The 25,840-nt window shown below is 41.7% G+C and overlaps 1 protein-coding gene across 3 annotated transcripts in view; it reads left to right on the forward strand.

The window, feature by feature from the left end:
• The window catches only part of GTF2F2 (general transcription factor IIF subunit 2), a 75,713-nt gene extending 54,649 nt beyond the window's left edge, over positions 1–21,064 (forward strand). For all 3 annotated transcript variants that reach the window (XM_032442089.2, XM_085536119.1, XM_085536121.1), the window contains 3 exons: positions 7,326–7,425; positions 14,300–14,443; positions 20,673–21,064. In XM_032442089.2, the coding sequence (XP_032297980.2) occupies positions 7,326–7,425; positions 14,300–14,443; positions 20,673–20,792 (364 nt within the window). In that variant the 3' untranslated portion in view covers positions 20,793–21,064. The remainder of the gene's footprint in view (positions 1–7,325; positions 7,426–14,299; positions 14,444–20,672) is intronic.
• Positions 21,065–25,840: the final 4,776 nt, after the last annotated feature.

A 25,840-nucleotide genomic window follows, 5' to 3' on the forward strand; every position in this document is an offset into this window, starting at 1 on the left:
GGAGTGACGAAGTATCTCTGAGTGGAGCTTTATAGGTGGAATAGCCTAGTTGGAGGCAGAGTGCTGGCATCTGTAACTCCCTAAAGGCTGAGTGAAAGGGAACCTTGTTCCAGTTGTCACTGGAAGAGAAGAGGAAGCAGAGATGCTGTAGATTGTTTCTTTTCCTTTGGGGACTTGTATCCAGCAGTCTGCCTCTTTCCTTATAGCTCATCTTTAGCTACCTGAGCAGCTCCATCAAAAGAACTGTGGAACGAATTAAATAAGCTTGTACATCATTTATCTGTTTACCAGTAATTCAAGACCCAGACCTTTGGAGAATCTGGTAAAGATGTGGCTTTTCTGTCTAAAAGACTCCTTCATGAAGTTCTTCTATTTTGTTGCTCATAGCAAAATGTCACAGTGGTAGTGGATCTGTAGACACTGGGTTGAGGTAATTGCGGTAGCAGCTAAGCACCACACACCTATTACACCCCTGGTAATATGGAGGAAGAGGAAAATGCTGGAAAAAAAGCATGTCCAAAGAAGGGCACTGAAACTTGAGAAGGGTCTGGAGCACAAATCTTACTAGAATAGCTGAAGTAGTTGGGATTGTTTAGTTTGGAGGAGGCTTGTTGGAGAGCTTATCGCTCTCTTACAATTTACCTGAAGGGAGGTTGAGGTGAGGTGGGGGTCGGGCTCTTCTCCCATGTAACTAGTGATAGGATGAGAGGTGGTGGCCTTGAGTTGTACCTGGAGAGGTTCAGGTTGGATATTAGGAAAAACAACTTCACAGGGAGAGTGATAGGGCAGTGGCACAGGCTGCCCAGGGAGGTGGTAGAGTCACCATCCTTGGAGGTGTTCAAGAGCTGCGTGGATGTGGCACTGAGAGACATGGTTAGTGGGCATGGTGGGATGGGCTGGTGGTTGGACTGGATGATCTTAGAGGTCTTTTCCAACCTTAATGATTCTGTTATTCTTTGAAAACCTATGGGGCAATGTAGGACATGCTTAATAAGCACGAGAGAAGAGAAAGAAGTGATGCAAAAGCAATCACTAACCACCTCCCACTTGCAGACTGATGCCTTGCCAGTTTCTGAGCAAAAGATGGCTAACCTCCCTAAGCCCCCTCTTCTCCCTTTTTTATTGCTGAGCATGACATTGTATGAACTGGAACGTCTCTTTGGTTACTTTGGGTCATCTGCCATATTTTGTCCTTTGACACTTCACTTTTTTATGAAGAGCTTTGGGGACTGAGGAAAATGGGTGCAAGAAAGGAAGCTGTGTGTCTGAAAATGGAAGTGGGAAAGGAGGCTGTATCTTTAAGAACATAATAAAAGGCAAAGCAGATACTTAGGTGTGGGGTTCTTTTAAGCTGTGACAGGTTGTTTTTCTGTAAATGATGTAGTATAGCAAAATTGACATTATAAGCTTGAAGTATCACTGGATACTCCTTAGTAATAGGCTGGAGAAAAAAATTAATGATCATTTAGGGATTATAATAGTTATTTCTGTCTTTAAAATGTATAAATACCTGAAGGTAACTTGATTTTTATAGATCTATTTTGTCTCGGTTCTTTCATTAGGAAGTCAGATCTTGTCTTTCCTCTTATCTCCTCAGGCATCCAATTCTAATGTTGGAACTAATTGGTTTACGGTATCAAGAAAACTACTCACGTTGAAGTTTTTCCTAAGCAAGGAATTATTTATAGCTGCAAATTCCAAGTATAGGCACATGCTTTTGAAAAGGGTGGTTTATTCATGTTGGTGGGAGAGTGGGCAGTGCAGGTTAGTGAGGGTAGACCCGAATTGTAGGACCAGTGATGCCAGAGGAAGACACTTCAGGTCACCTTTCCTGGGCTTCATAGGGTTGTCAGAAGGGGAGATTTTAGGTTGGCTGCTGGGGGGCAGGGGGAGGCAGGAGATGGTGGATGTAGGGTGATTAAAAATGAATTCCGCCCTACCTTTCTCCTGCTTCAAGTGGGCAGCTGCCCTGCATGGGAAGGGCATGGGTAGTGCAATGCAGCTGGTGGTCACTTAGACATGGCAAGAGGAAGAAGTGGTGCTGTATAGTTGTCTCCTAAAGGATCTTCTTGTTTTAATAGTTAAGTGTCTAATGCCGAAGGAAAGATATTCAATTGTATCACTCCTAAAATGCTAAAGTCTGTCTTACTTTACATCATTTATTGTCAAAAACCTTGGCCCAAAAGGATTTGAATCCTTTGTGATACTAAACTCAGAGAGAAAAATGAGAGTTTATTAATCAGTTATTCCCATCTTGTCAAACAAACAAAAAGTCACATAAGAAATTGCTACTTATTGCTGAATTGTTGTACATATCATCTCGTGTTCTGTACTGGAGAAAAATATGAGGAACTGGGAGCCTTCATTTATGGCTGTGATGGATGTCTCAGTATTAGGCCCGAAAATACATTCAAATGATTCACTGCTCAACCTTCAGCATACAGAGTTGAAGATATCAACTTCAGAAAAACCTAATCGTTTTCCTGAACGTAAAATAATTGAGGTACTTTTCTTGAAATGCCAAGATTTCAGGGCTTAAATTCAATTACAGATCATACATTATACTAGTAATCTGAAGTATTTTCTTTATGAAAGCTGACAAGTAACGCCATTTGTAATGCCATTTCTATTCAGAGCTTGCCCTTATCATTATGACCAGGTTTGGGCTCGCTGTATTTGGACTTGCTGTGTGCTTTAGGGCAGTGCTCAGAGTCTGAAAGAGACATGGCTCTGCATGTCAATGGCGTGTTGCTAATTCTCATGTTTCAGAATATACGACAGATAGCTTTGTGTAGTGACAGGTTGTCATCTCTCTGATTAGTTAACGTGTGTTTTTACAAGTGAAGTCATTCTGTTAATTTCCTGGGCTGTCTGTGGTTGGGCACTGCCTTGGGATTGCTGTTGTGGGATGTGTCCCACAGGGTGATGACCTCCTGTTATCTTCATGGAACTATAAAACCTTATGAAGATGGTGAAGGGTCTGGAGGGCAAGACTTAATGAGCATTTCTTGGTGTGCTCAGCACAGAGCAGAGGAGCTGAGGGGAGGCCTGATGGCGGCTGCAGCTCCTCACATGGAGCTGAGGGGCAGCGCTGAGCTCTGCTCTGTGTGATAGGGACAGGGCTCGAGGGAATGGGCCCTAACCAAGGTGTGGCTCAAATAAATGCAGACAATTAGGCAGGAACCCATATTGTTACATGTTTTTGACAGCAACAGTGTTAGCTCCTGCCTTGCTACTACCCTGTGTAAATAAATCCAAGCATGGAAACTTTATGAAACTGCTCCATCTCAGCCTTACAATAATGTCTTTAGAAATGTCAAGAATTGAAGCTCAGTCAATGCTTCTGATTAATACCTGCTTCTAATCTCCGCAATATTTGTTTTGCGGTGGAAGATTAATCAGAGGAAGTCGTCTTTTCTAAAGGTTTATTTTAAGGTTTACCTTTGTTTTATTTGCTTGTTGCTGGGAGATCCGTGAATTTAAAAGCCAATGAGCATCTCATCCAAATGTACATATTGCCTTCATCTGTCTCCCCTTATGAGTCTGCTGCATGTTGACAAGTCCTATACAATTATTTCCAACCTGCTTGAATATTTTTTCCCTTGTTCAACTCTAGTCACAGTGACAAATCAGAGCTGCAGCATAAAATGTATTTTGCTGGGAAATGACTGTGGTGAATTTGATGCCATGCTGGTTACACGCTGTATTTCAGGGCAGAAGAGCTACATTTGATCCTTAGGGGTAGAAAACGACAGCGTGCAAGCTGGTGGCTGATCTGTCATTAATTTACTGGCAGTTCTGGAAAAAGAAAAAGAAAATAATCTGCATTCTCTTTATTTTTTTTACGCCAGATATCAGCATGAGTTACAGTGTTTGCTGTTTCAACAAAAGCCATGTGGAAAGTTTAAATGCTTGGATAAGGCCTTTAACTGTCACGCTCATGCAACTCGTAATAAAGAGTAATAGGTAAAAAGCCACTGGCTGCTCTTTTAGATCAGTGTCAGCAGTGACTCAGAATGCCTATTGATTTTTTCTTTTTAATTATTCCTACCAACAGCTTCAATTAAGATTCAGCAGATCCCCTCTGAGAACACCCAGTCTAAAATGCCTCGTAATATTTTTTGTCGAATACTGCTTTCTAATTTCTCTTTAAGAATTGAGCATTTTGAAGTTATATCTCTAACATGAAAACTTCAGTCTAAAAGGTGAATATAATGTCTAATTCACAGCCTTTGTTATAAATTTGTGGGTGTTAATTATTAAAATACATAAATATATATGTTTCATTAGTTTATTTTTATTCAGTCAACAGCTAGACAAATTAGAGGAGTCAAATATATTTACCAGACATACTGCTTTATGAATATGGGAAAGTTATGGCATGATTTTGAACCTCTTCCCCCCTCCTCTACCACCGCTGCCACCTTATTATACTTTCACCGCAGACTGTGTCTTTAGTAACAAATTACCTGGATAAAGTGATTGCAGGGTATTTGTTTTAACCCCGCAATGCACTGAGCAAATTTCAGTGCTTCAGTACATCAGCAGTGTGGTAAAGTGGGACTGTGTAGAGCCTGGAAATCTGGCAATAGTAAGGCAATCTTAGACTGTCATTCTCCAGGAGATTTTGAACGCTTCAGAAAAGGAGTAAGAAGGGCAGCCATTAGGGAGAAGAGCAGGATGCATGCATTGAATAAATGAATATTAATAAAAAGGTTTGCCTCATGAGTCACCGTCCTTCCCATTTAGATTTCCATATGGACATGTTGCAACTGCTGTATTTGCTTGTATTAAAAAGTAGTACTGGGGATGTAATGTTTTATTACTTTTCACTACAGCATTTGATCAACTAGGAGCAGGAAGAAAAGTCAGCACTGTACTGTTAGCCAGTTTTCTGGAGATGAGATCTATAGATTTTAATTTGAAAACCACTCGCACAAGTAGAAGAAATTTTGAAGTACAACACTGATGTGTCTGAAATTTCCATCTGAAACACATACATCTGTAGCTGATACATTTGTTAGTTAGTACATGTAGAATTGTAGAATCATAGAATCATTCAACTCTTTTCATGGGTTGAAAAGGACCACAATGATCATCCAGTTTCAACCCCCTGCTATGTGCAGGGTCACCAACCAGCAGACCAGGCTGCCCAGAGCCACATCCAGCCTGGCCTTGAATGCCTCCAGGGATGGGGCATCCACAGCCTCCTTGGGCAACCTGTTCCAGTGCGTCACCACCTTCTGTGTGAAAAACTTCCTCCTAATCTCTAACCTAAACCTCCCCTGTCTCAGTTTGAAACAATTCCCCCTTGTCCTGTCACTGTACACTCTCATAAACAGTCCTTCCCTCTCCTGTTTATTTGTTCCCTTCAAGTACTGGAAGGCCATGATGAGTCTCCCAAGAGCCTTGTAGATCTTTCTGAACATTTCTGTCATTTCACAAACTCAGATTTCCATTTTCATTGCAAATTGTTTGAAGTGAAAAATGTCAAGAAAGGAGTTGCTGGAAGTCTCCTATGCAAAGAGAATGAGAGCAAGGATTAATATATGGAATCTGCACTGAAATGAATGATGTAATTTCCTGTGTTGTAATTTTAAAATGCCAGAACAGGAAGAGCCCTTTAGCATTTGGTGGTATTAATTCATCACAGGTTCTAGGCTAAAGAGTTATCGATTATTTTCATGCTTAAATATCTAATGTATTAAGAATTTAGAAGGGGTTTGATACTACCACTATAAAGCATCTTCTTCTGAGAAAATGTGTTCAAGCCATATTTTCACTATTCTGTCATGTAATTACAGAAGGGCTGATATTCTTTGGCTTTTTTCCTGGAGTAAGAAAAAAGAATAAAGCCACACTATATAGCCAAGATTGTATTAAAAAATAAAAATGAGGAAAAGAAGATTGGGAGAAAATATATGCGTTTAGTTTTTCTGTAATGTCTGTCCCTCTTTGTGGGAGTTAAGTGCTTAGGAGACCTTTGGAAATGATCGTGATATTTTAAAATCATTCAATCAGATTAAAGGCCAGAAGATAAACTCTGATAAAAAACTTCTAACTTTGTGCACTAGAATGGTGGTAGAAAGGGTTCGCCACTCATTTACCTCTGGACTGATTTGCTTTCAAGCTAAGAAGCTACATTTGAATCACAGAATCATAGAACCACAAGGTTGGAAAGGACCTTCACGATCATCTAGTCCAACCGTCCTCCCTTTACCATACCTATAGAAAACCACTAACCCGTATCTTCTAGCTTCCTATCCAGATGCCTCTTGAATGCTGCCAGGGATGGTGACTCCACCACCTCCCTGGGCAGCCATTCCAATACCTGACCACTCTGAGAGAAAAAGTTCCTTCTTATGTCCAGTCTAAACCTCTTCTGATACAACTTGTGGCCATTTGCTCGGGTCCTGTTTGTTGCCTGGGAGAAGAGGCCAAACCATCTTTGGACGGAAGGCATCAACATACTTTCTGATGATTTGGAAATCTAGAATACAAGGCACTGTATTATAGTGTAAGGATAATAAAGCTTTAGAACAAATGACATGTTTGCAGAAATTCAGAAGGAAGCCGGCAGATGCGTATCTAAGTACATATGGGATAACTACACAGTTGATCAGTACTAGCTGTATATGAAGGAAGATTGGTTTTATTTCCTATTTCCTATAACTGGAGATGAACTTAAAGTATGTTAAACCTCTGCACTTTTCCTAATCTTTCCCAAACCATAGTAAAGGTCGCCATTTGTCAGCGGTTTCTTTGAGACATGATTGTACATTGGTTTGAACCTGTGTGGATTTCTTTGTCTCCATGTCTTTAAAAGTGCTCTTCCAATGGTTGTTTGTGCTTTGATGGTCTATTGTGGCAAAAGAAAGGTCACGGAAATCTTTATTTTTACATAAAATGTCTAAGAGAAGGTCATTTTTACTGTTGTCTGAGTATTGGTGGAAGTAAATTGAAAGCTTTTCCAGCCCTCAGTTGAGTAAGCTGGGTAATTTGGCATTCATTTCCATTTATTGTGATCATTTTTAAAAGCAAGGGCTTTTATTACACGTGAGTGTCAAGCTTTTAAAGTCTCTGTTCAGACATAACTTTTAGTATCATTGCTTCACAGTTGCTTGGTTTTCAGTATTTCAGTATCTTCAGTAACATCTAGTGTCTGTGCTTTCCTTGAGCAAAAAGAGCAGGAAAAGGTTCAAAAGAGTGCATTATTTGTTTGCAGCTCACCTCTGATAAGGGATGGTTCATACTTGCAGATTTTTAAAATTCATTCTGTGCTTGTCCAAATTTTTTATTAATTCTGTTTTTCTTTTCTCTTAAAGATTTCAGATAGAAGAATCTTCTAAACCCGTAAGGCTATCACAGCAACTGGACAAAGCAGTAACCACCAATTATAAACCTGTGGCTAACCATCAGTATAATGTAAGTAGCTCTGAATACTTCCACATTTTCTCTTAACCAGGTTTCAGACTCCACAATTGCAGTGCTGCTGCCATCAGTCCAGGCTTTCCAGACTGATTTGGTTTGGAAATCTGCCATGTTATGTTGTTTCTCCAATGGTTTTTTCTTCTGGGAATCTTCTTTCTGCCTCAAGAGCCACATCACCTTTGGGGTTAAGGTCTGCCAATTACCTTCTCTTGTTATCTGCTGGAAGGCAGACTGCCTTTACCCAGACACTTCTCTAATGTCTTAATTGTGTTCTTCCTGTAGTCTTCTTTTTGAAATATAGTTTTAAAGTTTGGGGATAAAAAGCAATTCTCTATAAAGCTCTCCTTTGAAACAAATAAAATATCACGTGGAGGTGGGTAAAAGACATGAAAAAAATCTTTATTTTCTAGTCCTTTGCTGGAACTGAGTAGGAAAGAATAACAGCTGGTAATTTTTCACAGTTTCATACCTTCATAGTACGTGTTATTTGCATCATTAGCTTTGTCAATATTACACCCACACTGCTGTTCCAGATCAGTTGATGTACATACAAACTATAATGTCCTTTTCCTTAAAGATCCTCATTGAGTAATTTGTATGTATGCATATATAATCATTGCTACTGATGAATGTGAGGAATGTTAAGTCATACTAAAAATGAGTCAGTGTGTTAGTCATTTAAACTTTTACACTTTTTATTAAGATTTTATTTACATAAAACAAATGACAATATACTGGCTGATATTTAAGCATTATTCCAAAAAGTATGTCCATATCTACAGAACCCAAAATAATCTTTTCTCTCTTTCATGGGACTATTTCATAGTAGTTACCATTAAAAGTCTGATCTCTACGTAGATGATCATAGCATTTCAGCCAGGGGAATGACATTCAATCAAAGTAGTCACACTGATACATCCTGCTATGTGATTGCAATTTCTTATGAGTATACTGGTGTTCTATGGCCCTACTCTTCTTCTCCTTCTTTAGTTCTGGCAAAAGCTATGCTGTACAACTCCTCTTTTTAATGGGGTGCTGTGCCATTTCACTGACACTCGCGTAATTGCATCAGTCTAACCTCTCCCTTGTAGGTGATCTTTGAGCCTTTATTCCATTGAACTGTTAGGATTGTATCATTATAGAAATTTAAGTCTTGTGTAAGGTTCAAGCAGTAATAATCAGGAAGTCACAAGGCCTCTTTAAAAAGTTGCAGTTTCCTTGTGTACTAAGTGTACTAATTGTAATTTGGTCATCTTGGAAGTTTATGAGGAATGAATAAACATCTACTGAAATGCAGTCATTGCTTTCTCTGAAGGGAGAGGTGATAGAATATTAAATGGGACATAGATAGGACTGCTCCATGTTCTCCTACATGAACATACAGATGGAAAGAAGAAGGAGAAAAATTACTTGTAGAGGGGAAATGGTGATCATCGAATCATAGAATCATAGAATGACTTGGGTTGGAAGGGACCTCAAGGATCATGTAGTTCCAACTCCCCTGCCTGGCAGGGCCACCAAACATACACATTTACTAGATCAGGTTGCCCAGGGCCCCGTCCAACCTGGCCTTGAACACCTCCAAGGACGGGGCATCCACAACCTCCCTGGGCAGCCTGTTCCAGGGCCTAACCACTCTCCTAGTGAAGAACTTCCCCCTAACATCCAACCTAAATCTACCCTCTTTCAACTTAAAACCATTTCCCCGTGTCCTGCTATTATCAGCCCTTTCTAAGAGTTTACTCCCCTCCTGGATATAGGTTCCCTTCAGTTACTGAAAGGCAGGTACTGAAAGGTGATAGTTGGTTTGAATAACAGTTCAGTCTTTAATAAGGACGGGAGAATTGCTTGCCTTTTCTTCAAAATAAATACACTAAACCTACCTTTATCACTAGAAGAATTTGAAATTCCATTAGAATATAAGCCATGATTACAGCTTAGCTTTTTCTCTCTGAGGAAGGGACCTTCATTTTCTCTATATCTACAAGTGATGCTTATGTCTACAGGGTTGCAATATTAATGTTCTTGCAGCTGGAATCTTTCTGTGACTTAATTATTGTTCATACTACAGCAGAAAAGTTCTCAAGGCCCTGCTGGGTCATCCCTCCATCAGTTTCAGATCACTTCTTTCAGCAAATAACTGGATAATATGTCAGTCATTATACACACAATAGACATAATTACTTTAAATATAATTAGTGTAAAATTAGAGTATTTATGACCTTGCAAGAGCAAAATAATTGAGTTTATCCTTTTGCTGTTCTGAAGAATGGAGTCATTTTCTAAGTACAAGGTGAAAAGAGTATTCTTTGAGTTCTCCCCATTCACCTTTTCTCTTACTCTAGAGGTTGGAATTCATATTCCTAGAAAAGCTTTCTGAGTCTTTTCTCCCAGTTTAGTGATAGATACCGTGGATTTATGTTGCACGTAGTTATGGATAAATCATTATCCATCATTATTTCCTTTCCAAGACAGTATTTAGAATAACAAACCACATTTATGTCAGATCCTTGAAAACAGATGCTAAAAACAATGCTTCTTACTTAGTAAACATCAGGAGTAGGTGGAGGAGAATCATAAAAAGGTAGGATTAAATCCTTGCTCATATTCCCAACATTTCCATTCATCTCCATCCTACATAAATGGGTAGAACTGCTTGTAAGCCTTGAACTGGACATCAGAGCAACTGCAAAAACTTCCTGGAAACAAAATGGCTGCTGCCACTGGGGTATTTTGTTCCTTCCCGAGACCATTGTCTCTGCTTGTAATTGGTCTTGGTACTGTCTCATGCACTCACATCCATCGGAAGTGATGCATGGAGGAGGTAGTCATGCATGCATGACTGGCAGCACATGGACAGAATGGAGATTTCTGAGAAGACATCAGCAAAATAAGTGTAAATGGGTAAGCAGCAGGGCTTCCAATTACTCATGCATGCATGCCAAAGCACTACTTGAACATGCCAGCCTGTTTTTCGCCTCAGTCAGTCTATGGAATATTTTGTTGACAGTGGTGGCTGTATTGAGCCAAGTAGTGAGCTCGTAGTTACATTCATGGACACAGACTTAAGAAGGGAAGCTTTCATTTGACCAGCTGAGTTCCACTTCTGTATTTCATTATGTGGTTTCCATTGCTTTGCATAGAACTAACATCTCTGTTTTTTCAGTCAATAGAGCAGCGCACTGGAATTGTTCTGATGATTGTCAAGCAATTTGATAGATAAAAATATAGTCATAAAAGTAAAAAAGAATATAGGACCTCTTAAAACATATTTCTATCATCTTCAGATGAAACTTTAAATTTAGTTTCACTTTATAATGCCTTATCTATCATTTTTACATTATCTGTCTAACAAAGAGGTGTAATACGTTGCTTTCCTACTAATGATACCTTCAAGAAGGCAATTTTGGCAGCTTTTCAGCAAGTTGAGTAACATACTGTGATGGTAAACAAAGAGAAATTGATTCCTGTATGAAGTCTTGCAGGGATAAACTAACAACTTCTACAGCTGGCAGCTTGTTTTAAAATGATCCATCCTTGAAATCAAATCATATTTCAATGCTCTTTAAATTTGAAAACTACTCAGTTTTAAATAAATCTAATTAGTTTCCAGTGTACATATATTCTGTCATTATGGCTCTCAGAAAGTGTTTTAAGTCTATTGCTTTAAACATCTTGTTAGCAAAGAAGATAGAAGGGAAAAAAATGAAAGAATGCGTTGTAACTGGCTATAAACAGCGTATTCACAAGACAAAAGAAGAAAATGGCAACTGAAACAATGTGGTTTTCTTTTAAACATGCTTCACAATGTGCTCAGTGTTTCTAAACAACAGTGGTGGCTGTTGCTGATGCTGGAGGTAAATGCTGGAGTGTTGCTAATTAAAACACAGGCAGCTGAGACACCAGTTGCAAATAACTTGTTTTCAGCAAAGGGAGAGTTAGATAATCAGTTTTGTATGTGAGCTGGTTTTATACATTTACGAATTGGTTTGCTTTGGATAATCCAGAGGCTGTAAAATAAAAACTCCTACTGGGGAAGAGTTGCTGAGTCACGAAAATAACGGAGAAAGCAGAATGCTGAGCAGTACAGTTTACTAGGAAAACCAGAGTGTTCTTCAGTTTAAAATACCACTTAATGTTATCCTATAGGAGACTTTCATTCATATAATTAGTATTTAACAGCTAGTCACGAAATAATCCTGTCAGAGACCTTGCGTCAGTAAAGGCAGTTTAGAGAATTTCCTTATTGTTATTTCTTTATGTAAGAAAGATCAATTTTAAAATTAATGATATTTTGTTCTCCATATGAAGAGAGTTGTAGCCAGTTGCCAGCTAAACACATTTAAGGCACTGAAATGGGCTGCCCAGGGAGGTGGTGGAGTCACCGACCCTGGGGGTGTTCAAGGAAAGACTGGATGTTGTGTTGAGGGACATGGTTTAGTGGGAGCTATTGGTAATAGGTGAACGGTTGGACTGGATGATCTTTTGGTCTTTTCCAACCTTGGTGATTCTGTGATTCTATGATTTTCACTGTACATCATTTGAAGAGGCACAAGCAGTACCGTGGGGTTTTTTTTTCTTCATTATATTTAGAGATTGTCTTGAAATTCACAGTATCATTCCATGTTATTTAGCCATTATTCCTGTAGCCTCACCATGTACAAGATGAATAAACTCAGTGCTTGGCTCTCATTTTTGGTCCTTAAGAACAAACCAGAAACCAGAAAATGATGAGATTGTTTTCTTCCATCACTTCAGCTTGACCTTCCTACTTGAGGAGGTCGCAGTTTGCTTCTTGTTTTGTTTCTGGGGAGGTAGAAAATCACTGAAGGGTTGGGAAGAACAGACATAATAACTGTTCCTGTGCCAGAGCCATGCAGTCTATAATCTTTCACGCCGCACCTTTCAGCTGCTGTACTTCTAAGTCAGAGAGAAGTTACTATTCCCAAAACCAAATACAGAGATCTTTACACCTCAAATGTATAGAGAAAACCAGAACTCAGACAAGCATTGAAAATAAAAATACCTTCATCTCTCATACCATCTCTCTGGACTTGACCTCTGACATGTCAGAAGCTTTTCTGGCAACAAAATTTAAAGCTGGATGATCAATCTCTTCCTCTTGTAACATGTTACTGTGCATGCATTTAAAACGTTAGTAATGTTGGCATATGCCAGTGTCTTAACTGTAATAGTGCTCTATGTTCAACACAGTGGAGTGTTGTTTACCAATACCAGCCATGAGCTGATCAGCAGCTGCTCAAAGAAACCTAGAAAATGTTGTGAATCCCTCAGTCAAAGAAGGCTGAAAAATCAGGCTCAGGAAAGCTGGATCTTCGAAGAGGACCCAGTAAAGGTGCAGTTCCTTCTTTCCTTCTGTGTTGTGTGAAACATACGATAAATCCTACAGGACAGCTCCTGTGCTTCACTATGAACTACCAAAGGGGGAAAAATCTGGAACAATTTGCAGTCAAGGAACAAAAAATATCTGCTGTATACAACTAGATTTGCTTATTTTTGGTAATATTTGGGTTGTTGTTTACTTATTTTCTTCTGCCTGCTGAGACTGTCAGGAACCTGTGGGTCCCTCTGCTCCAGCCCCTGCCCCAGCAGGGACACCCAGAGCCGGGTGCCCAAGGCCACATCCAGGCGGCATCTGGGAGGTCCTCAAGGAGGAGACTTCACATCGCTGGGCAGCCTGTGCCCAGATTCTGAAAGGGAAAGGTGTCTGGCCAGAGACCTGTGAACATGGGCAAAGGTAGTAACAGACTTCAGCCTCTTTGAGACAGATATCAAGAGACAGCCTATTATCACTCAGAAAGAAGGAGGGAGTTAGCTGGCAATGAAGCATAGGAAAAATGTGCGATAAAATTAATGTCTCCCATCAAAAATATGATTTTCAATCTCCAGCAGAGCTGTGAATTTTCATCTCTAGGCCTCTTCTCTGAACATCTTCCTTCAGGATCAGGTTTTAAGACATCAAAGGTGGGATTACTCTTGTATGAAATCCCACAGGGAACCAGGTCTTTGTCCAGTGCTCAAGTCTATTCTGCTGTGTCATGCTGCTTTTCATCTATCTATGGACTTTGCTTGAAAGGACGTACTGATGATGTGGAATGCATTACATTCTGGGATGCATTTGTCTATTCTGAGGAGCTAGATGGTTTTCTCCTATTGGGAATGCTTTTGAGGGTGAATGGGGTAATGTATGGGCGAATTTTGCCACTGGTGCTCAGTAGTGTTTGTTATTGCTTTGATGTGTGCTGGTTTGTGCAAGGCTTGCATCTGATGATGGACTAGGTAAAACATGGAAAGCATTTTTAGTGGTTGGATGAATTCTGTTTCTCTGTTTATGGAGGAGTTGTTTCGGGTGCCATTTCTGAGACAGATGAGGCAATGTGTAAGGACCAACTAAGCATGCCGTGAACAGGTGATTTCTGTGGTCGTGGTGCAGCTGTGTTGCTCTGTGGATTTTCATGAGCATTGCAATTTGGAGACTGCTTACTGTTATTATATCAACAAAGGTGGAACAAAAATACTAGCTCAGTTCAGATGCTTGTACTAATATTAATTCTCCCTTCATGTTTGGGCACATCATGCAAGCTTTGTTTCTGGTGTTTTGGTTTGTTTTTTTCAAGCAGAGATACATATCTGAAAAGCTTATTATGCAGGGACATAAAGCTTAGTTTGTGTTCATAAAAGAATGTTTGAGTACTCAAAAGAAGAATTTTCAGATAAAAAGCACTGAGTCATTGAACGGTGTTTTATTATTATTATATAGAGGTTTTTTATGTCTTAATATTCAGTGCTGAGAATCATACGATTTTACATATGAATGTATTTAAAATGTTTTATATCTCATTAACAGATTGAATATGAAAAGAAGAAGAAAGAAGATGGAAAACGGGCTCGAGCTGATAAACAACAAGTATTGGACATGCTCTTTTCAGCCTTTGAGAAACATCAGTATTACAACATTAAAGACCTGGTGGACATAACCAAACAGCCAGTGGTATGTACTAGTAGTCTTCTAATAGGAGCATTTTCAGTAGTTAACATTATGTTTACTTTCCATATCCAGAAAATAGTTCAATGTACACCATATGCATTTGAAACAGATCTCTAGGTGTTTTTTTACAACAAATGGAAATCACCAGCTTTTAAGTTCACCCTTTAGACCTGTGTAGGATACAAAGCATTGCAGTGAGTAAACTTTTGAGAGAGGCGGTTTGAGTAACTTAAATGATCTCTTGCTTATTTAGGTTCTCTTTAATACTAGAAACCAAATTCTGTAATGCTTCAATCTCTTCCGTGACTGTTGCTTATTTAAGAAGTCCATACTAGGAGCTTGAGCATGATGTCAGCACCTGCAAAAGCTCTTAACTTCCTTTACAAATAGAAGAAATCTTAGAGTAGAGAGGGCTTGAGGGTCTGTTTTGATTTTAAAGACTTCTTTGGATACACAAACAAGAAAAGCACCTACACTCACATGGTGGTTGTGTTAATCTTTAGTGTTTGCCAGCTCCTTTATCTGTCAACACAAACTTTGCAGTTCTTTCCCTCCTTCCACTCTTCAATCTGTCCGTATAGACCAGGGTGGAGTGAGGAGATACTGCAACAGACAAAACGGGTAATTGTTGCTTGCTAACCAAATGTTGCTGTACTTCTTGAGGAAATGGGATGGCTGTTCAGGAAATTGTGTAGCTTGTGCTTTTGTCTCGTGTCTCCTGGCTTTATTGCAAATGAGCACACAGAGGAGATAAAGTTCTAGCAGAGTAAAATTAGAAGTGTTTGCAGAAGCTGTGTTCTGTTTTATATATACAGATTATTTGGTACAACTAACAAAGTCTGTTTTCCTATGACTTACATTACCTTAACCTCACCCACAGTCACGCTCCAAACATCTGCCCATGCTCCTGATCTCTAGTTTGAAACTGTCCTTCTTTTATTGATCAGTGGCTTCCATTGAGCAGCGCTTGTAGCATCTGTTGTTGCCTGTTTTCTGCTGTGATGAGGGTATCTTTTGTACTTTGGATATTTTTTACCGTTGACTTTGATGTCTGTCTACAACCCTGCTGAGTTTTCAGAAGACATAGGGAAACTTAATTGTATTTAAGACCAAATGGAGCTACAATTTCAAAAGTTAATAGAGCTAAGGCAGAAAAAAAGGAACAGCGACAGCTGGGCTGTGGAAAAAAAAACTATTTCTCTGCAAAAGAATAGAGGGGGAATAGAAATGCTTACCAGTTTTGTTCACTTCATGGTTAGGATAAGCGGATCAGTACCAGTGGATGAATAGTATATGTATAGTATATCCATTCATACATATGGTATAGTATATAGTATAAGGTACATGATGCATTCAGTCAAGAAACCGCAGAAGGATGTTTCCCAATTCAAATATGTGTAGATTCACAGTACTGTAGTAACCTGGAAGAAACTACTTGGATTACGTGTTCCTTTCTTCTGTTTCATTAATTTATCTAATGATTCAACTCTCTATCTACGTGGCATAGAAGGCGTGTAGATGATAGAAAAGGAGAAGAAGGAAGGAGTAGGAGAAAGACATGAAAGCAGTGGCAAGAAAATTCTTTTTTCTTAATAAGAGATAGGTATGACTTTCCCTATCTTAATCCCTTTGAATGCAAGCTGAAGCAGATTTATCCCATCTAACATGACTTCAGATAGAAATAGTCTTCTGCAACTCCCACTTAAGCCATGGGAAACAGAAGTCATCATCTTCCTGCAATGCAGTTTACCTCTGGAATGTGCCTGTTGCTCTGTGTCATCTCCAAGGAGTCTGGAGAAGCTGTGCTTCTGACACAAGTTTATTGTAGTTTCTTACTCTGTATTTTCAAAATACCTCAGGAGGACTGTGCAGTCTCAATTTCAAACTGTGAGAATTAGGATTTCTTGTTAATTCCCTGGTGGGCTTTTGCCTCAGGTATTTGAGCCCTCACAGCATCCTCGCGCTCAGATGCTCTAACTGAATCAAACCCTCTTCCTGGTGCCTTTCTTCTTTCACTGAATAGCCAATATACTGATAAATTCAAAAGTAAAGCTGTGATAATTTCCCAACCGTGTTCCCTTTAAAAACTTCCTTTAGGAGTTGCTGATGGCATTCATTTCCATTTAAGAACACTACCCATCGTCTCCCGCTGCTCAGCCAGTTTTCACTCTGTGTGCGGGTTTCTCTAACGCTGAGGGCTTCAACCTCTGGTGTGAAACTTTTTTTCTTTTCTGAAAATGAAGTATCTGTTCCCAGTGCTCAGTATGACCCCATTGTTCACAGAGCAGCTAGACCTCCTAAAAAAGAGTCGTAAATGCCAACAGGTTGAATAGGCACACACATGCTGCACAGAGGTTGGCTGTTAATTAATCTCTGCTGAGTGTTCACTGCTTCATTTTCTGTCATAGTGTCTAAGATTTTCTGGCTGTGTAATTTCTCCTCTGATTTCTAAATGTTGAGGTTATTTTCAGAAGTGAGGGGAAAACGTTACGGTTGCTGCAGCTCTTGTTGAAATGAAGTCTTGGGTGCCTACATGTCTGGAATCATAGAATGGCTTGGGTTGAAAAGGACCACAGTGTTCATCAAGTTTCAACCCTCCTGCTATGTGCAGGGTCGCCAACCACTAGACCAATAGACTCTAGCTAATAATATTTAAAACACACTTAACCAAGGGAATCAAAGTCTCTGCCAGGAAAGTAATAAATAAACGAGGGTATTTTTCTTATGCAGCAGTAAATGTAAATAGTAAATGGAATCCTTGCTGCAGAATATATTGCATCTCGCACAGGAAGTTGCTGCCATCTTTATTTTGGGTTCGTGCAATCACAAAGCGAGTCATTTCTGGATGCAAACTCCTGTTGTTTTAGAGAAGCCTGGCTTTATTTGGTTTTCTTCCCAATTAAATGTAGCGATTTGCAGTATTAGGCAAATCCACTGTCACCTACCCACATGCCAATATTCAACGTTCCCTAGAAATACTGCTGTAAATCTACATTTGGGTTTAACGGCTGAGAAGAAAATGTGCTTTTTATGTGAACTGGGTGGATGGTATGAAGGCACAAAGCAGGCAGTGTTAGGTGAGATAGGAGATAGATTTTCAAGAAGCATGTAGATGTGGCACTTAGCGACATGGCTCAGTGGTCATGGTGGCGATGGGTTGATAGTTGGTCTAAATGATCTGAAGGGTTTTTCCAGCCTTTATGATTCTATGATTGATTCTGTGAACCACATCATGCAAAACCTCACCCAGAGGCAGTGCCACAAAGGAGCAGCATGTTGCTCACTGTGTCGTGCTTCTCCCCATTCCCACTTTGGGACCTGGCTCCCACGCTGAAGGTTGGGTCTCAGCACAGTATCTGTGTCTTGCTGCACTTCATGTGACTGGGTGCATTTTGTATTTAATTCTCACCAATCTATCCACACGGTCGAATTTAACCTTGAATTTGAGTGTATTTCTCCCACCCACGCTGCCATCTATTCAAGTATCTGTTGGTGGCACTACCAAAAGCAAATTCACATGCATGCACAATGATAGCAAACAGAGCAGTGGATGTGCAAGCACACACATCTACATGCACTCATTTAAAAAGAGCTTTTCCACCCCTTTTAAAAAAGTGTTGCACAACAGCAGCATCAGTGTACAGAAATACTCACTGGAACAGGTTGCCCAAGGAGGCTGTGGACGCCCCATCCCTGCAGGCATTCAAGGCCAGGCTGGATGTGGCTCTGGGCAGCCTGGTCTGGTGGTTGGTGACCTTGCACATAGCAGGGCCATTCTATGATTCTATGAAAAGTGTTTGCACTTTCATTGCTGTTTTATTGAGCAGATTTGTCTTTAGGGATGCAACTGTCAAACAGTGACAGCATCTCGACATCAGGTTGCATTGGGAAGGTGTGTTAGGAGCCTCACACCGATCTCCTGCTGCCACCTGCTGGGCTTTGCATGCCCCAAGACTGAAGGAAGTCATCCCTGCAGTGAGCAGAAGCACAGCTGCCTCAGGCAAAGAACAGACCCTAAGGAACTCGTTTGTGCCTGCAGTCTGGTGTGAGCGTCTTTCTAACGTGGGCAAAGTGATCTTTAAAGTACTCTCATTGCTTTGGGATGTCTTTATAAGGATTGGTTTTGCTCCATGAGCCTTCAATGAAGTGTCATTGTTAGTGTGGGATCAGTAGTTTTCACTTCCTAGTTTTTTTTCATTTGGCAAGAAATGAATAGAGTGTAAGGAAGGCCCCTGGAGGTGCTTAAGAACCGTGTGGATGTGGCACTGAGGGATATGGTCAGTGGGCACGGTGGGGATGGGCTGGTGGTTGGATTGGACGATGATGATCAGGGGGCTGGAGCACCTCCCCTATGAGGACAGGCTGAGGGAGTTGGGTTTGTTCAGCCTGGAGAAGAGAAGGTTGCGGGGTGACCTCATTGCAGCCTTTCAATACCTGAAGGGAACCTACACCCAGGAGGGGAGTAAACTCTTCAAAAGGGCTGACAATAGCAGGACACGGGGAAATGGTTTTAAGTTAAAAGAGGGAAGATTTAGGTTGGATGTTAGGGGGAAGTTCTTCACTAGGAGAGTGGTTCGGCCCTGGAACAGGCTGCCCAGGGAGGTTGTGGATGCCCCGTCCTTGGAGGTGTTCAAGGCCAGGTTGGACGGGGCCCTGGGCAACCTGATCTAGTAAATGTGTATGTTTGGTGGCCCTGCCAGGCAGGGGGGTTGGAACTACATGATCCTTGAGGTCCCTTCCAACCCGAGTCATTCTGTGATTCTGTGGACCATCTTAGTGGTCTTTTCCAACTCCATCAAGTCTGTGATTCTATGAAGAAATCAGGACACTTCCTTAGTGTCATCAACAAATATTTGCCGTTAATGACTTGGAGGATGTTGATATTTTCACTGCAAATACAGACTATACGAGGGTTCCTGTGGCTCCTGGTCAGTATATGCACTCAGTGAGGATTGAAGTATTCAGACTAAAGCAGTTGTGATTTTAATGTGGAGATTCTTAAACCGTGGCCTGCAGTTGCCATGGCGATCCTCCAAAGTGTCAGCGCTGATTAATATTTAAACAAGCAAACAGGCAAATGGCTCTTTAAAAAATGCAACAAATTACTGATGTTTATTATAAGGAGTAAAGGAGGGCGATATCTGTGAGCTGCCTTATGTAAAAGTTTGTGTTACTGGTTATCATAGCTTTGCTTTTGGGTGTTTTTTTTTCCTAATTTCCCTGACTAGTCTTAATATTTGAATATATTAGGAAATTCTCTGGCACCTATTCAAAACAAGGCAGAAATAAAATGCATAAAGCTTTGCAAAACAGCTGAAAACCAACAGCTTGAGGCTTTGGTCGGATCAGGATAAGACAACAGGTTTAAAGGTACCGAATATCCTAATGTAAGGAAGCTGATTCTCCTACTGTAATCCAGGAGCTTTTAGCTTGGCTTGTGAAACTCCAGCAGGAAGGTCTCTGTGATTAACTGCAACTTGCTAAAAGGCACAGTGTTCACATTAAAGCAAGCTGCATGAATTTCATGGCAAAGGTCACAGGGAGCATGGAGCTGAGAAGAGCCAAGGGCCTGAATTAGGCTTTTATAATGCCTTACTTTGTTGAGATGGTAGCATTGATGCGACTGCACAGGGAGCAAGAGCCAGAAGCGTGTCCGGGGGGCTGCGGTGACAGAGCTGTGTGACAGCCACCTCCGGGAATGCTCCTCATGCAGATCTGCCATCTGCCCTATTAACGTCTGGCATGGCAGCAAGCTTCCGAAGCAGAAAGCAAAGCAGCACCCCCACGCCTTTGTCACTTAGCAGGAAATGTAGCCGTGCACAGATTTTGAGACCAACTGCGTGTCTGACGCTTCGGGTACGTTGGGTATATCTCAGTCATTTGATTTTCCAAGTATCCCATTTTTAGGGTCACTGGTTGGAAGAGAACTTGAAATAGCAGCAGGTCCTTCCCTTTGTGGGAAAGGGGAGCCTGGACCAGAACACTGAGCATCTGGTCACGTCCTAAAAACCTCCCATGGTGGGCACTCCACCATGTGCATGGAGAGGTTGTCCCAGTGCCTGGCTGTTCTCACTGTAACAATGTCTCTTATCTCTCATTATACAGCTTGCACCCATTGCCCCTTGTCTTCTCTGTGTTTGTGTTAGCAAAGTGAATGGGATTAAGCAGTTGATGGGACATCATATATGAACTATGGCCTGTCTTTTTAATTTGTTATCTTGTTTCCTTTCAGATATACTTGAAAGAAATTCTAAGAGAAATAGGCATCTACAACGTGAAGGGGACCCACAAAAACACATGGGAGCTGAAGCCAGAATATAGACATTACCAAGTAGAAGACAAGAGCGATTAAGGAGACTGTTCATGAAGCAAAAGAGAACGATGGAGGAGAGTGATTGCAGTGAGGGAACTGCTGTGTGTTTGCAGACAGGACTGAGCACAGCGTAATTCTGTAAGGTTACATTGAAATGAAAACAACCAATACTTTGTGATTTTCCATAGCTCTGTTTGTTTTTCTAAGGAATCTTTCTTTTAAGTTTCTATAAATGTTTGTCTTTTGGCAAAAACAACAACAACAAAAATATTTATAGAATAAACTTGGATTAGAATTATCTTTATTAGAAATCTTTTTAAGTTCTGACTTGCTTTTTTCTTGATTGCTTTGTGGTTCTTCTAAGCCTCAGTGACTCGGAAGGATAACACGTCCCAGAGAAGCCTGTATCTTCCTTTCTTTGCATTCCAATAGAACCAGGTTCATGCTCTCACTTCTGCTGCCATCCTTCAGGGCTTTACTTGGAAGGCTGCAAAGCTAAAAGTGCTTCTGTAGTGACTGGCACACGGATGCTGTGCTCTTTCGGGGATCGGGCTTTAGGAAGAACAGATCATGGTGCTCATGAGGCTTCATGGGAACAAATCAGCACAGCTAGAAAACCTTAAAACAAGGGCTATTGGATAGACAGGTCTGTGAGCACGATCACAGTCCCTTCTGGGTGATGACTGAGGGAAAAAGAGAACTGTCTGCTGGGTACATCAAGGAATAGATTTATCTTTTGCTTTTTTTTTTTTTTACAGGACCACCTCATTATACTCTCAGAGCTTGTGTGTTAAAAAACAGAGCAAAGAAAAGAGTGAAAAAGAGGTTTTTAGTGTGTCTGTAAATGAAGTAGAAGGTGAGATTTTATAACATGACTATCACATTCCTTCCAGTCCTTCAGACGTGTACATTGCTTTTGCACACAGTAGTAAAATAAATGACCTATTTTAAAAGCAAATATTCCATTATTGGTGCACTTTCAAGTAATAAAAGCTTAGGAGGAGGATCAAGTGCCTTAGGAGGTTTCTAAAACAAGTGACCCTCAATGCATGTCATGCATTTTAATTTTGCTCAGATTGTTTTTATCACTAGTGTGTGTAAACTCCCCTCGACAGATGTGCTTCCCGCTGGTGCTGTCTCTTGCAGCACAACCTGCCCAGTCCCAGCAGGGGGCCATCCAAGGCTTTTCCAAACACCAATCACATTCCATAGCTCTGTGTGTGCTCTTATAAATCCTGCCAGTGACTCGGGTCTCCCCACATTCTATGAGCAGGACCCAGCTTGCTAACTGCTGCGGGAGGTATTTGAAGATGCTGACAGGAGCTCAGGAAGCCAGAATCCTTTGCTTGCTGTGTTGTTTGCTTCCCAGGAATAGCCAGAGCCAGCACATGTTGCTGTCCTTCTTGTGTTTTTCAAGTCCTCTGCAGACTGATGTTTGCAGGCATGTAGGATAGGAACACTGTGCTTGCTGCAAGCTGGGCTCCTTAGTTGCATTTGTGCCCCATTTGAACTGCTAAGATTGTGACAAACCTTCCTGTGGTCTTCTAAAACCATGCCAGGGAATGCCATTCAACTCTGGTTTAGTGATAGAATTCAGCGACAGAAGTGAAAATGACTGCTCCATTTCAGAGGGAATGGATTATCTCTAGTAGGATCTCCAGCAGGATCGGCTTAGGAAGAGAGGATGTGGGGTGTCTGGTTATATTAGGGGATTTATGTAAGTTTACTGCTTCACAGCCTTCAGCTGAGAGGGACAGAATCAGTCAATGTGAAATGCCAGAAGACCTAAGCAAAAGTGAGTGTTTTCTTTATCTACAGAAGATCTTAGACAGGGTAAGTAGGCTTTACTTTACTTAGGAGTAACAGAAAATGCACAGAGCACACTGTTTGTTGTGGATTTTGTGATCTTTTTACCAAAAAGATTTTCATAGGTATCATTAAAAACATGGAGAGCGCTAGAAAGAAACTGGCAGTGGAGTTTTCAGCCACTGAGTGACATGATTAGGTAAGCCAGTGTGCCTTGTTTGACTTAGAATCATTAAGGATGGAGAAGACCATCGAGCTCATCCAGTCTTGCAGCACTGAAGAAGAATGGGGCAATGAAGAAATGCCATTTCAAAACTACAGTTAAGAAACTTTTTCCCCTGCTTTCTATATGATCTTGGAAGGCAAGAGCAGGAAAGAAACTGTAACCCCAGGAGCAGTCACAAAATGATGGTGACTGGAGAGCCTAGAGAAGTGCCAGTCGAGGGGATGGAAGATGCTCTTGTGTTATCCACAGGACCCATGCCATGCGTTCAAGGAATTACTGCATCTGAAACGAGCAGCAGGACAGACACACCACTACCAGAACTCTCCCTTCTGCGGTAGCTCAGGGTAATGGAGAACTGGCTTCTCTTTGGGTAAAGCTGCAATAAATATTCAACATTTGGGGCAACCTTCCTGGAACGAGCATGTAAGAACCAGCCCAAATCGCCAGTTCTGCTTTGCTTGTTCTGCAGGGGGGCCTAAGGTGGGTGCTGCTAGCAGGATTGCCATCTGCAGGAGAAGAGACAGTTTGTAGGTGTTTGTGCCTGGTTCCCCAGCCCCCACATTTTGATTGACTTAAACCATGAACTCACAACAGCAATGAACACTGGTTCCCTGATGATCTTCCCACGTGCTGCTGCCTCCACTTGCTGCTGAGCTCTGTGCTGGTGCAGATGTTTCTCAATATTAGCTGTTGAAATGAGCAGGTCCCACAGGCACCAGCAGACGTATTAATGTGCTAAATGGCATTAAATGAAATTGAAAGTCCATCTACGTTCTTAACATTACTTCTCCCTATTGACCAGCTCTTTTGAGTCATCAGCAGTTTTGTACTTAGTGATCTGCAATACCAGATGTGAGCTGGGGGAACGTTGCTGCTATAGTGAATCCAGGTCTGGTGATGCTGGAAACCAACTCCTGCAGTGCTGGATGCCGTGCTGGGCACTGTGTGATCCCACGGGCCACATGCATAACAAACACGTGAGGCATCGTGATGCTGAGACGCCAGCAGCCGCGCTGCAAAGCAGCTTTGGAGTGGGAAGGTGTTGGGAAAGCTTTAGCCCATGCTGTAATGCTGGAACTGACTCAGCAAGCAGTCTCTCCCCAGGAACTAATGTGGTGTTTGACAGGTTTAATACAAGAACTTGCCACCAATGATGGTTTTTGCACCAAAATAGCTTTGCTGGTGTGCATACTCGGTAGATGATGGAACACTGCAGAGACACTGCTGTCTGTGAGCTGGGAAGGACTGAAAGGGTGAGGGACAGGAGACTGTGACATGGGGAGGAAGAAGCCTGGTTGTTCCTGCAGGCTGGTCCTGCTGCCCTCCCAGTATTTTGGAGCCCCCCCCAACTGTGCCCTGGCAAATTGGGGCTGTTTACATCAAGGACCTTCAGGCTTGGCAAGTTTTCTTTCTCTCCAACTGAGAGGTTTCCCCTTGAGCTGAACGAAGGCAGCGTTTAATGGCTGCTCTCCCGCTGCAGGCTCGCGGCAGTGCAAGCACTTCCTTGCCAGCTGGTGAAGGATGAAATCCCAGTTTGCAATTGTAAACGCATCGCAGGGACGCGGAGCTGGAGCTGAAGAGGTCAATGGGAGCAGAGGGAGAGGCCATCAGCAGCAGTGCCAGAAGCTGAGGTGTCTCAATGCAGATGGTACTGCTGTTCAATAAAAGCATCCTCCCTATGCAGCTATTGCTGAAAGCACCGCAAGGACTGCACCACACCGACATGACTCAGCTCAGCAACAGTGACTTGCTCAGGGGAAGGGAAGCAGCTGCTGCAGCATCTGGGCTTTAACAGCCAGGTTTGAGTTGGGGTTTCCCAAGCACTTGGCTGCACCAGGTGTGGGACAGAGGGATGCTTTCCTCCTCCACTCCAAGCCACCACGTGGTTAAGCACAGAACTATCAAACTAAGGGAGAAGGATATTGGTGGGGGGGCTTTTTTCCCTTCTTTTTATAACCTGTCAGCACTCTGCTGCCAGTTGGCTCTTGGTTGGTGCCCAAACTGCAGGGCTGTAACATGAGCTGGGGATGTGAAGTTTTCTCCTGAGCTGCTTCAAGCCAAGCTCCAGGATTGGGGAAGAGAAGCTGTGCAGACCTTCCTCACATGAGAGGCTTCAGCTGCAGAAAACACCTTCCCAAGGAATGAGCCCAGTAAGTGTGTTTTAAAACAAGCTGTTTTATGTTTTTATGCTGTCCTTCAGCTCGGTTTATCAGTGTAGTAACTCCAAAGCTGCAGCACTACACGAGTGCAAACCCTTGCCTTACTAAGTCACTTGAGCTTTTCAAAACAGCTGCTTGAAATAGAGAGGAGACAGCTGCATGGCAGGAAGGAGAGTGACAAGGAGGAAATGGGTTATGTGGAGTCAACATCTGCTCCCACATACATTTAAGGGTCACAGCACCACCAAGCATTTACCTTAACACCCAGCAGCCTCAACACCACAGAAAAGGACTCTCTATGAACCAAAGGCAGCAACACGTGTTTTAGAAATGCAGTGCAGCCAATACAAAACTACTTCTCCAACCTGCTGAAGAGTGACATCCAGCATCGCAACAGGCCCTAACTGAGACACAATACTGCAGCAGAAGGGAGACTTATAGTCAAGAGGCTCTGCCATAAAGAGCATCTGGGTTGATGAAGCCTGGAATCAGATCAGTTCATGTCTCAAGTGCCTTCTCATTCCAGCCTTTAAGGAACATAACATTCACCAAGATACAATGGGAAAGGTAAGGATACACCCCCATCTGGCCTGGTCAACAAAATGCCCTAGCAAGGAGTGAGGACAAAGCTCACAATTGATTTCCTATTTGGATGAATAGCATTAACTGACATTGCTCTACTTGCACTGACACTTTAGCCAGGAAAAATAACCCGCTGGCCTGAGACCCTGCCTTGGGAAAACTCATGTAAGTTAAGGTCCCACAGAATTGAAACAGGGTGTGTTTAAAACAAGTACCTCTGAGATAACAGCTCAGAGCACACTGCGCTCCCACCTCCACAGACACTATTTATCTCACCCCTCCTACCTGCTGACCCTTCTATCTGACTCCTGCAG

Source organism: Coturnix japonica, chromosome 1 (assembly GCF_054131305.1).
Source record: "Coturnix japonica strain WE chromosome 1, WE-NBRP24, whole genome shotgun sequence".
Taxonomy (NCBI): domain Eukaryota; kingdom Metazoa; phylum Chordata; class Aves; order Galliformes; family Phasianidae; genus Coturnix; species Coturnix japonica.